Source organism: Gracilinanus agilis, chromosome 2, assembly GCF_016433145.1.
Source record: "Gracilinanus agilis isolate LMUSP501 chromosome 2, AgileGrace, whole genome shotgun sequence".
Taxonomy (NCBI): domain Eukaryota; kingdom Metazoa; phylum Chordata; class Mammalia; order Didelphimorphia; family Didelphidae; genus Gracilinanus; species Gracilinanus agilis.
In genome coordinates this window covers 253,446,252-253,458,995 of record NC_058131.1, presented here as the reverse complement: position 1 = coordinate 253,458,995, position 12,744 = coordinate 253,446,252, and the positions used below count along the sequence as shown (strand labels likewise).

At 41.6% G+C, this 12,744-nt stretch overlaps 1 protein-coding gene across 1 annotated transcript in view; it reads left to right on the top strand.

Moving 5' to 3' along the window:
• BMP7 (bone morphogenetic protein 7) overlaps window positions 1–12,744 on the top strand; it is a 149,620-nt gene that overhangs the window by 93,853 nt on the left and 43,023 nt on the right. The window contains exon 2 of the mRNA XM_044659632.1: window positions 3,684–3,876. Within this exon, the coding sequence (XP_044515567.1) occupies window positions 3,684–3,876 (193 nt within the window). The remainder of the gene's footprint in view (window positions 1–3,683; window positions 3,877–12,744) is intronic.

Sequence of the window (12,744 nt, the reverse complement as noted above, 5' to 3'; positions counted from 1 at the left end):
CAAAAAAGGAAATAAGATTAGTTTGACTTGGCCTGGTCTTGGATTGTGGATAGAGTACTAGACCCAGAGTAAAGAAGACTGGAGTTCAAATCATGCCTCAGACATTTGCTATATAACTCTGAGCAAATCCTTTGTTTGCCTTAGTTTCCTCCTCTATAAAATGAAGATAATAACAGCACTTGTTTCCAAGGATCAAATGAAATAATCTTTGTAAAGTACTTTGCAAACTCTAAAGTGCTATATAAATGCCAGCTATCAGTCATGCAGTCTCTTAGCAGCCTTTCACACATCCCCTATGCCCCCACCAAACAAAATAAAGCATCATCTCCTTTAATGACATAAGAATAAATATAGCTTGTCAGGACCAATATTGTCTTGATGTGTTTGTGAAACCTAATTAAAGGAACAGCCAACAGTTAAATACAGATTAGCTGGGAGCCCTACTAGTAAAACATGTTGTACCATTAGAACTTTAGTGATTTGGCAAACAGCTTAGATTCTAGAGTATATTTTCATTTGAAGAATCAATGGAAAGTTTGCAAAAACACTATTTATCAATCCCATCATATTGAGATAATATTTTTAAAAGCCCTTGGCACAATGCCTGGCACATAATAGGGTGATATAAATACTTATTCCCTTGTGTCCTCCTTTTACATGCTTTTTTTTCATGGGCATCTTTTTTCTTTGTCTTTTACTTTATCTGTTATTTTACCTTCTAGTAAAAAGTATTAGATAGAGGACATTTCTTATATTCTTCCTCGTCACTTCCACCCTGTGCTTTGTAGAAACTAAAAAAAAAATTGTTAATAAATCAACAAGAGAACTTTGGGCATCTTCTGAATGTTGACTAGATTTAAATACTCAAGTGCCAGTTGCAACCCTTCCTGAGCCTCCAGAGGAACACAGAATATGCACGGGAGGTTTGTATTTATCTCCTTAACACCCTGCAAAAAAACAGTGAGACAGTTATGGGCAGGTCCTGAGCATCTCTATGGTGGGAGCCTGTGAGGGAGAGGCAGGGAAGGACTGAGAATCTTCTGTTGTGAGCCTTCAAAGTCTATCCTTCCTCTTACCCCAGGTATAGGGGAAGAGCAGCAGATGTTGACTTGACCAGCTAGAATGGGTCCAAAATTGTCATCATGGCTTGTATCAGCAGCCGCCCCACCCATGTTAGGTCATTGAGGCCCAGAAGGAACCAATGCAGGCTGGGCCTGTTGGATTCCTGAAACCTGCTTTGGTTTCAAGTGTCTGTCCCCCACATGGAACAGATTTCCCCCTCCCCCTTCTTTCCTTCTTTCAAAAAGCCAGTCTCCCCCTCCTTTTCACCTCCCCCCCACCCCAGGCAGTTAATCAGACTCCATGGCACATTGTCAAAAGGCTAGCTTACACCCACAGAAGCTGGGGAAATTCAGACCTAAGGGCTCAAGCTCCATGCGGTGCTTACCTCATGCTGTTGTGTTTAAGGTATTGCTAGGGTCACCAAACAGTGCACGATTCCTAACTCACCACATGTGCTACAGTTTTGCTTTGAAACTATTTGCTGCCCTTTTTCTGGGGCCCCGCCTCCATCCCTGCACCCCCTGCACCCCCCTTTTCTTTGTTTCTAATTATAAATGATACATTTTACTATCTTGATCTAATATGTGGATTCTGGGTCAGTATTTCTCATAAATTAGGTCTGAAAAGATTTGTTACTTCTGGGTCAGGAGATCTAGCCGGAGTGTAAAAGGAAAGGGGAGAAACTGTAAACAGGGAGAAGAATGGTTCCTTGAGATTCCTTTGAGTTCCGTTCCCCCACATGTTACCAGGATTTCAACAGCTGCAGTACATTCAGAGAAGCATGTGTGTTAATATCAAAGATCACATTTCCAAAGGGCCTCTCAGAATTCATGGGTATATCCACTTACATAGACTCAGAGTAATTAAATGAGCAATTACTTTATCTGTGCTGCATGCACAAATGAGTGGCCTGGTTTGGGGTAGATTTTTTAAAAAATCCTTTCAAACTGTAGTTCCAAATGTTTTCAGAAACCTTAGGAATTCTTTTTTCTTGGGAACCTATCCCTTAAAACTCCACCTGATGATTCTGGTCTTAGAGCAAAGTTTAAGCTAATCGTAGAGTTTTCAAAATCCATTGGGCTGAAAATCCACTTCCCTCTCATCCCATTCTTACTTTCCTTTAAATTTCACTCCTTAATTATATCTTAATTGATCTCTTTGGGCCTTAGCTTTTTTAGCTGCAAAATTAGAGGACTGGGTTAGATCAGTGATGGTCAACCTTTTAGAGACTGAGTGCCCAAATTGTAACCCTCACAATGCATGTGAGCCCCTACCATTACTCCAGGCAGGGGAGGGAGGAAGCACTCCCATTGGGCTGCTGGGCAGAGGGGCAGGTGATGAAAGAAATGTCCTCAGGCACCTGTGGAGAGGGGGAAGGGAGCAGCCCCCTCCAGCACTTCTGCAGTAGGTTTGATAGCAAGGGACTAGATGGTCTAAGGTTCTTGCTTGCTCTAATGTTCTATTCTTCTTGAAAAAAAAAACCCAACAAAACAAACAAAAAAACAAACCTTACTTTCCATTTTAGAATCAAAAATTTTGTGTATTGGTTCCAAGGCAAAAGAGCAGAAAGAGCTAGGCAATGGGTGTTGAGTGAATTGCCCAGGGTCACACAGGTAGGAAGTTTCTGAGGTAAAATTTGAACCCAGGATCTCCTGTCTCCAAAACTGGCTCTTTATACACTGAGCTACATAATGATCTTGTTCTATTATCCTTAAGGTCTTTGAGGTCCATCATAAATGCTTCCCTTCTAACCTTGTTTTCCACTATTCTCCTGCATAAAACTTTGGCTAGACAAATTAGTACTGCTATTCCCTTTACCCTTCTTTCAAGTTAACATGTTCACTCTTGCTGAATACACACACCCTTTGTGTATAGCTCTCCTAGTTCTGACACATTTTTCAATTCAGTTATCCAGAATGAACTCAAATGCCTGAGTATTCTGCTTTGTGTAGAAAGTATTGTCTGTTTCTCTCCCTTCTTCTCTCTCTCTCTCTCCCTCTCTTTCTGATTTTCTGATTTTAAACAGTGCTGTTTGACTCTGAGATAAATCTTCAGCCTCCCCAGTAAAATTTTACGATGGGGCTTTCTTCAGCCTGCTCTCTTTTTCAGAAGAATACTTGCTATGTATTTGGTCCCTCTTTGTGGTTATTCCAAGTGTTTTCAAGGTGTTGAATTGATAGTTATGAATATGGGCCTATAGAACTTATAGGATCCTAGGATTCAGAGTCAGGCAGAGATCTTAGATATCACTGAGTCCAAACTTCTCATTCTAAAGATGAAGAAAATGAGATTTAGAAGGGAAAGTGATTTGCTGCAGATCACAAAGGTGTAAGATGTAGGAGAGGCCAGAGCCTTTGACCTGAAATCCAGTGTTCTTTTATAACTATACTGTAGGGTCCAAAAGAAAACTGTTACCAGAATAGCAGAAGATAACAGACTAGGTTTAGCTCCTCAGTACAGAAGAAAGTGATAAAGAAGTATGGTAAATACAATCAATTGCTTCTTGTTTCCATTGTATTTCCTATTTATCTAAAAAGATTGGGACAATATAGGAGATACCTGCTAGAAAACTTACAAATGGAAAGTCAGTTACCCTTTCTTTTTTTCCTTTTTTTTTCCAGTGGAGCATGACAAAGAATTTTTCCACCAGCGCTATCATCATCGGGAATTCAGGTTTGATCTCTCCAGGATCCCAGAGGGAGAAGCTGTGACTGCCGCTGAGTTTAGGATATACAAGGATTATATCCGAGAGCGCTTTGATAATGAAACTTTCCGGATCAGTGTCTACCAGGTGCTTCAGGAGCACACAGGGAGGTGAGGATGAGAAGGTTTACCCTTTGTTAGACATTATGGGGGGCTAGGTGAAGAAGAAGGTGACAGATGAAGTATTGTGGGTGGTTGCCAAGTTTGAATTGTGAATGCCAAAGGTACTAGACAAATTTTTCAGTAGAAACTTTAGAAACATTGAGAAGAAGACCAGGTTGACATTCACTAAATTCTCAAATTGTATTCAGACTATTTTACCTGTCTACTCTCTGTCCAATGTATTTGAGGTGTTACTGAGGATGTGGTGTGGAGGACATAAAGAACTGAATTAAAGATAAAGAACAGAGTTATGTGAGTTAATAAGAACATTTGCCACTCACCATAAAATACAAAAATCTTTAAGCACTTCAAGAGCTGAAATTGCCAGGAATTGAGGGCATAATCAAGATCTGAGTCAAAAGTGGCCTCCAGGGTCATTTCCTTCAATGCATACCATTTTAAAACTTAATTTCTTATAAACATACCTTGAAAAGATACTCATTTTGAGGTCAGATCAGATTTGCTTTGATTGGTAGGTAAGATCATAAAAAGCCATAAAAAGAAATCATTTACTGGTGCTATTTGTAAATTTCAAGTTAGTAGAGTTTGAATGAATACAGTCTTAGCAACTGGCTTTAGAAACATGGAGATATGCTGAAAAGGAGCCATTGTCACCATCAGCATCTCTATGGAAAGACAAAGGTGACTGATCCCCCAAACTTTCCTGATTTAAGATTTACCTTCCCCATGGCCAGACATTTTTGTTCCTTTTGGGAAAATTGATTTGGAGCTAGAGTGCAAAAGTACCACAGAACTGACTAAATTGACATCATCAGAAAGAGACCTTGGACGTTTCTTTGGAAGTTTGATTTCTGGAAGTGTGGTGTTCTCCCTCTGATGCAGGTTGAAACTCGTGCTCTCTCCCACTTACAGAGTATCTTAATTGCAGTACTTTATTAGCAAAGGCATTTAGGCACCCTAATTAACTCAGACAGACCGCATCTCAGTCCTCCCATTGATTTATTATTTTGCGTGTGCAAAATTACAAGATGAGCCATTAAACTCATTCCAAGCAATTATTAATGTATTCTCTACTCTCTGACAAATCCCTCAGGGCCCTTGAACAAGACCATATGTTTGATTTTTCTCATCTAGGCTGATTAATTGGGACTACAAGAACCTCAAAGACCATTTATCAATAACACTCAATCAGTTCTGTTGCATGATGCCTTGCTTACACCATTAGCCCACTGGCAGTCATAAAAGCTTGTTGTCGTTATGTTCACAAAACCTGCTTCAAAAATATTGGTCAAGAAGTTAATCTCAGGAATTTGGCTGGCCTGCTTAAATGCTGGGCCAGGCTCAACTCAGCTGTTCTGCATATCCAGTCACTATGGGATAGACAGCACTCAGTCTTTCTCTGCATTCTCAGGATACAGACCCAAGTCATAAGAGAGCTTTGCTTCTAGCAGGGATTGTTTTTAATTGCTTGGTGCTTTCCTTCTCTTTCTTTCTTTCCTTCCTTCATTCTCTCCTTCCTTCCTTCCTTGCTTCCTTCCTTCCATTCTTTCTTCCTTCCTTCCTCCCTCCTTCTTCTCTTCATCCTCCTCCTCTTCCATATATTTCTCCTCCTTCTTTCTTTCTCTTTTCCTCTTTTTAAAAATAACAGAACAGATTCTCATGCCAGGAAATCCTTTTCCTTCCTTCACCTTACCTTCTTTCTTTGCAAGAGGACTGTATTCTCTTTTAACCTCTTACTAGCTTTCTGTGATTTCTTTTACTGTCTGCTCTAATTATCAAAGCTCTTTGGATTTTTAGTTCCATTCTGGATCACTTTTCTTACCTATTTGATCCGACTCAGAAGTCATCAGCAGACCGAATTTATAGCCCAGTACACTGAGGCCCTGAATCACTATTTTTTGAAGATGAATTTGGTGTCATGCGTGGCGTTTCCTTGGCAAGAGGAGGCAGGAGCCAGGCATAACATGTTGCATGTTGATGTGCAGTTCTGTTCCAAGATTACTTGGGTATGAGAAGTGCTCCTTTGGGACCCATTCCTTTGCCTGGGATTCCTGCCTCTGAGCTTTACAAGCTTAAAGGCCTTCAAAGGTAAATCTGCCGGGGTCTTAGAGAAAGAAATTGCTCCCAAGTCATTTTCCAGGAGTGATCTTTTTCTGAAGGCAAATAATCCTTATTTGTGATACCTCATTAGATGCCGCATCTCTGAGTGAAGATTATGAGGGGCTGGAGGTCAGTCTCCTAGTTCCCCTAGCCCTTCCTTCTCTTACCCAATTGGGCTATACCCTTAGACTTGTCAATTATAACTGTCTCAATTAGTGTGAATGATGAATCCTGTGACGTGATTATATTATTTATTCACCTTCTTACTGCATATTTCCTTTGGCTTGGAACCAGTTACCATATTTTATAGAATTACAACTTCAAATAGTATGAATTTCAAATACGTTTAATTCCTTCAAAGGATCAATTGTTCACCCTAATGGGGACCAAACTGGGCATCCTGCAAACAGAAGCCAAAGAAAAAGAGAACTTTAAACTAAACTTTTAACTGTTCTCTAAAAGGGTTTTATATTTCCCAACAATTGGCCAGAAAACTTACTGGGTACCCAACCATTTTATCATCTTCAAACCTTAGGTTATGCTGGGAAGATGTCTGCTATCAGTGGAGTCCATGACCATGAAAGCCCTAGCTCTCTTTCTTGCATTGCTCCCTTTTTCGGGTTGTTCCTGCTCTCTTGTGTCTTTCTGCCTTAGCCAGGGGAGCAGTTTTGCTCATTAGCTGCAGAAGGCACGCAGTGTGCTGACTGAGGTTTCATGACTGGGCTGTGCAGCTGTAGGAGAGCTAGAGCATCTGGCTCTCTGGCTAACCTTTGTATATGCTCCATGAAAGCCTTGGGGATGCTTTGGGATTAACCGGCTTTGGATCTGGCTGCATTGTCTCTTCCCTCATGGGGGTCACTTTCCTTTGACTCCTCTTGATCTCCTATCCAGATAAAATTCCGATAATAAGTCCTTGTGGATGTGTTCCAGGCCTAGTTCTTTTGTGCTGCTCATTAAGGTGAGGACACAGACTCAGACAGGCTGGACCAGACAAGACCAGGCTGGAGTGGGGAGGGAGGAGGGTCTTGGTGAAACTGTAGTGTAAATTAGGAAGGAGAAACTCTGGAGCCATTGGCAGCAATCCTGGCCCTGGGAGGGTAGGGAGAGGGAAGAGAAGAGGCCCGGGTTCAACCAGGGAAGCAAACTGCAGAATGGGTGAAAAATGGAAGGGAGGGAGGGGACGGGACCATACTTTGAGCATATTGTTCTAAATACAGAGACTACAGCCTGAGAGAAAGATCAAGTAGGATCATAGACTTTAAGGTGGGAAGGACCTTAGAGACCATCTAGTCCATCTTCATCACAGGATCATAGATTTCAAGCTAGAAGGGACCTTAGAAACTATCAAGTCCAACCCCTTATTTTACAGATGAAAAAACTGAGACTTAAAAAAAGCTGAGTGACTTATGGTCATATAGCTAGGATGTATTTCAGGTAGTCTTCTGTACCACCTAGCTACTTCTACCTTTTACAGATGAGAAGACTGAGGTTTAGAGAGGTCAAAGATCACATAGGTTTTTAGGAAGGTGCTTTAGACTCTAGGATTCTAAGGGACCCGGGAATTTGTTTATTTCTCTTCTGAGTCTTGATTTTTCTAGATCAAGGTAACTATTTTCAGAGCCAAAATTGAGGAGGGGAGACCGTGTGGGTGTTATTAAAAAAGAAGAGAAATACAAAACCCAGTCAGATGCTATTAACCTTTTAATTCTCTGCATTGGTAACTGCCCATCCTTTCATCCCTGAAGCTCCTTAAACATTTTACAGGCTCTCCTTCACTTGTCTGTAGCTCCATCTGGGTAGAACGTGGCATTTCCTTCAGAGCTGTGCTCCAAAACCTCATAGGGGCAGGATATTTGATCCAGCTGAAAGGGCAGGAGGACATCTGGGCAGCAGATACGACCCTGGTGACACTGCAGAATCCACCAAAGAAGGGTTTCCCTTGGACCAAGGATGAAATTGTGCAAAAACTGGGCCTGCCAAAGGTCAACTGATCTCTGGCAGTTGGATGAAAAGGTTACCGTGTTTGTTCCAAAGAACCAGGTCCTTCCCTTAGACTCCCACCAAAGTCAGAGAAAGCCCAGAGTAAGTCACGAAGAAGGCAACTTGCCACTAACCTGGGCTTGGCATTCAGAACACAAGACAAGTCTAGAATATAATTTCTTTTTTCTTCTGACACTTGACAAACTAGAGTGTCTCTGATATACATATATTATGAATGGGGAAGGGAAAGGATAGAAACTAAAATTGGACCTCTCCCCTCCGCCTAACTGTAAGTAATGGGAAAGAAGGATTAGAGATGAAACAAAAGTCCTTTGTCTCAGGAGATAATGACATAGAAGCTTACACCACCCAGGGCGTGACTAACAATACAGACAGCTGCCTTCCCCAGGAGCAATGAGCTACTGGCCGGGGAAGTGGAGGACGTGGGCAGGATGGATTTGTTTTATTCCTCCAGCTGGGCTACCCAAGGTGCCGGCATTCTACCTTTCTCACCCTTATCCCCAGGTAAATGAGAGAGACAAAGCAAGGGAACTCTTTCGCAGGGAAGCAGAAGCTATCAACCTTCTCTGTTTGGCTGCAAAATGCACACAGGCTCTCTCCCTTTTAGCTTGAAAATAAGTATTTATGCAAATAAACTCAAAACACATACATCTATTTAACCCTGGGGGGTATATATTTGTTTAAACTTATAGGCTCTAACCAGCTTAGAGAGCTCAGTTGAGCCAGTCTCCCACTTAAGACTTCCAAATAGAATAGGGAGGAGACAACAGGATGCTCACCTTGAGGCTTTAAATTAGAGTCTATATGGCCTCTAGTTGGGATAACAATCTAGGCTGAAACATCTCCAGCAGAAGTTTTTAAACTACTACAGTCTACGAACCTCACTCTCACTCGTTCTACGGAGCTGATTGGCTGCTAAATCTTCTGTTGTTCAGTTATTCAGTTGTGTCCAACTCTTCGTGACCTCATGAACCATAGCTATCCAGGAGGTTTTCTTGGCAAGTTACTGGAGTGGTTTGCCATTTCCTTCTCTAGTGGATCCAGTGGATTCCACTAAATCTTATTGATTTCCATTTCCAAATATCTCATGTATGTTCTCTCCACTCACGCAGCTCCCCCGCCCTTTCTCACGATCTTATCACTTTCTCTTAGATAATTGAAATAATTTTCTCATTGGTCTCCCTGTCTCAACTTGGATCCACCTTCCACAATAACTGTCAAAATGATTTTCCTAAAGCACAAGTCTGACCATCTCATCTGCCTACTAAATAAATTCTCAAGGCTTTCTATTGAGCCTAGGATGAAATGTAAATTACTTTTATTTTTAAATGTCTTCACAACCTGGCCCCCTTTTTATCTTTCTAATACATTATTTCCCTCCTTAAATTGTATGGTCCAGCCATACTGGTCTCCTTACTGTTCCACACACAGAATACCTCATCTTTCATCTGTTTTTTTTTTTTTTTTGGACATACTGTCCCCCATGGCTGAAATGCTCTCCTTCTCTCAAAATTCCTGGTTTTCTTTAAAACCTAGCTTACCTACCCCCTTTTACAGGCAACCTTTCCCTTCTTCTCAGTTGCTAAGAACTTCCCTTCTAAGGTTGTGGTTCAGTTGTGTCCAACTCTTTGTGACCATGGATCATAGTTAGCCCTGGGATATTCTTGGCAAGGATACTAAAGCAGTTTGCCATTTTTTTCTTCAGTGGATCCTTTTGTCAGGCAATCAGTGGTTAAGTAACTTGCTCTGTGTCATATAGCTAGGAAGTATCTAAGGCTGGATTTGAATTTGTCTTCTTGATTCCAGGCCCAGCACTAACCACTGAGCTACTTAGCTGCAACAACAACAAAAATATACATTTTTATCTCCCTGTTAGGGCATAAGTTCCTCAGGGATAAGAGGAGGGAGTATTTTTGCTTTTTCTTTATATTACTGAAACCTAGCAGAATGCTTAGTCCATAGTAATGGACTAAGACAAAGAATTCACCAGAAAGCCAGGCCAGTGCTGTTCCTCCCTCCCCAGCTGGAAAAGTACAAACATAGGCTTGTAGAACTTTAGAGTTGGAAGGGACTTGAGAGATTATCTCAGCCAACCACCTCATTTTACAGAGGAGGAAACAGTGCAGGTCCTCCCAACCCAAGATTTTCTGGTACATGTTCCATTACCCTTTTGGGGGTGGGGGTGGGGGTGGACAGTAATCTCAGACTTTTCAATAAACACGTAGTGAGTACTTGCTGTGCATGAGAAAATTAGACTAGTGGAGGCAGGTGATAATGGCAAAGTAAAATGCAGCCCTGGCCTTTAGGAGTTTAGGTTAGTGGGAAAGTGGAAGTTTATAAGACAAGTTGCATTTTTATAGAATTTTAAAAGTTTACATTGTGCTTCTCTCACAAGAAGTTCTAAAAGACAGATAATGTGAATATCATTCCTCTAATTTTTTAGATGGAAAAAAAGTACAGGAAGAGATGCCTCCCCAAGGGCCCTCTAGCATCAGAGCTAGAATTTAAACGTGTGTCCCTTGACTCCTAAATCCAGCATTCCTTCCTTGCTATCACATTGCCTCTATGAAAAGAACTTTAACTGTGAGGCAATCTCTCACAGGTACCAAATGAGTCACACCTAGGATAAGGGCTTTGTAAGTTCAGTGGAAGGGAAGGTGATTTCTAGCCAAAATGATCAAGGATGATGTCACAGGGAAGGTAGGAACTGAGCTGGTCCTCGAAGACTGAAAGATCCAAGGCTCTGGACAGGTGGGAGGAGGATTGAGGGGGGGAATCTAGTGGAATGTCAGAGTCAGGAAGGGGCATGTTGTGTTGGGGAGGTGGAACAGGCTGACTGATCCAAGTGATTGGTTTTGCTGCCCTGTGGATAGCCACCTCATGACCCCATTTTGGGGTAAGTATAGTGGGGGAAAAAAGCTGAGCTGTCTGGGTGAGATCACTCCGTATGTTTGTATGGTGCTGTCTCTTCCCTTAGTACAATGGCACCCAGGGGACTGGGAGGAGGCGAAGAGAAGGTGGGGAAAATGAGTACAGAACACACATGTGGTGGCAAATGTGAAAAAGAACGCTTTGAGGACTTTTATCCTTCCATGTAGAATGCTCTGAGGCCAAGAAGTAATATGGATCCAAATGAATTGGGACATTTTCTTCGGATTCAAATTGGCTTAGTCCACCTTGAGGTGGTATTTTAGGCATTTTTCATATCTGCTAGTGGAAAAAAATCTGTTTATTCTCATCAAATGCTGACTATGAGCGAGGAACTGCTGTGTTGGGGATACAGAATTTTTTTTTTAAAATGAATTTGTAAAGTAGAGAGAAATTCTATTTACTAAAGTGGGAATTTGTTCAAAAGGTGTCTTCCTTGCCCCAATTATTCCTCATTGGCTTTGTCTTCCAGAAAATATCTGTGAGAATGATGGTTCAGAGCCATCATCTAACTCCCACAAAAGATCTGAGCTAGACTAGAATTCCAGACACCTTGGATCTAGCTTTGAGGCCTCTACTCATTTGCTGTGTGAAAGCAACTTTCCCTCTCTGGGCCTTGATGTCCTCCTCTGTAAAAAGAAGGTGGTAGTTCAATTAGGTGAATGCTAATAGCCTCCTTTCCAGCTCTGACATTTAATTCCCCAAGTGCCTTGGCTTTCCTGGTAGTTGTGTGAGAATCAATTTACCAACCTTTGACCCCCATCCTATTTGCTTTTCCCCTGGGGCCTCTAGTTTTTCAGCTCTACTCTTGGACTTTCCCTACCACTCCCATTAGCATTAGGACCTTTTAACAGTCCAAGAGGAGAACACATTTCAAAGGAACCAGTCAGTTATCACAGAGGAGCTAATATGACATTTGGAGGGCTTGAGAGGACTCCATCCAAAGGGTGGGCTTAGTTACTTTCCTTGAAGCCTCCAAGCTTCAGTAACTCCTCTTCTTGGAGGATAGGGGGATGGGAAGGATAAACCTTTTCCCCAATTACCTTGGAGTGCCTTGTTAGAACTCAAGCTGAACTGAAAGCATCTTTATGTCACTTGAGAAAACTTGTTCATCTTTGGCCCTGGGGAGTGGAGTGGGGGCACTTGTTCTGTAACTCAGCACTCCTATTCTGCTTCTTCTAGTTGCGCCCTAATGGAAAGGCATGCTAGAGAGGTACATATGTATAGTCAGGCATGTAGAAGAGATTGGGAAAACCCCTTCCTGCCCTCCCTGGGCCACAGCTTCCTCATCTGCAAAATGATTAGTAGGTTCCCTCCCAGTTCTAATGCTCTGTGAAACTTGGTCTTGATGGTGCCATGTAGGTATAGAGCTCTGTGTCCTATAAAAAGGGATCTAAATTCTCTGGACCTCAGTTACTCATCTGTAAAATGAAGGAGTTGGATTAGATGATCTCAAGACCTCTTCTAGCTTTCAAGTTATGATCCCATATCAGCTTCAGCTGTGAATTCTGATGATTGGTGCCACTCTTTTCTTTCTCATTTATGATTCATTTTAAAAGTAGTTTTGCAGAGAGATACCTGTCTCTGTGTGCCCTTCTTCTCAGAAATTTGTATCTATGGAAGGTAGCAGCTGATTTAAAGAGTTTCTTGCAGAAAAAGAGGAAAATGTAAGCTTTAAAATCTTTCTAAGAACCCAACCTTTGGAAAGGTCTTTTATTTAGCTTTGAAACACCTGTATTGTTAGAAAAAAAGGGATGTCGATCTTTGGAAATATTAGTCAGAAGCATGACATTTGGATCTCGGGAAATCTTTGTAATACATATCATG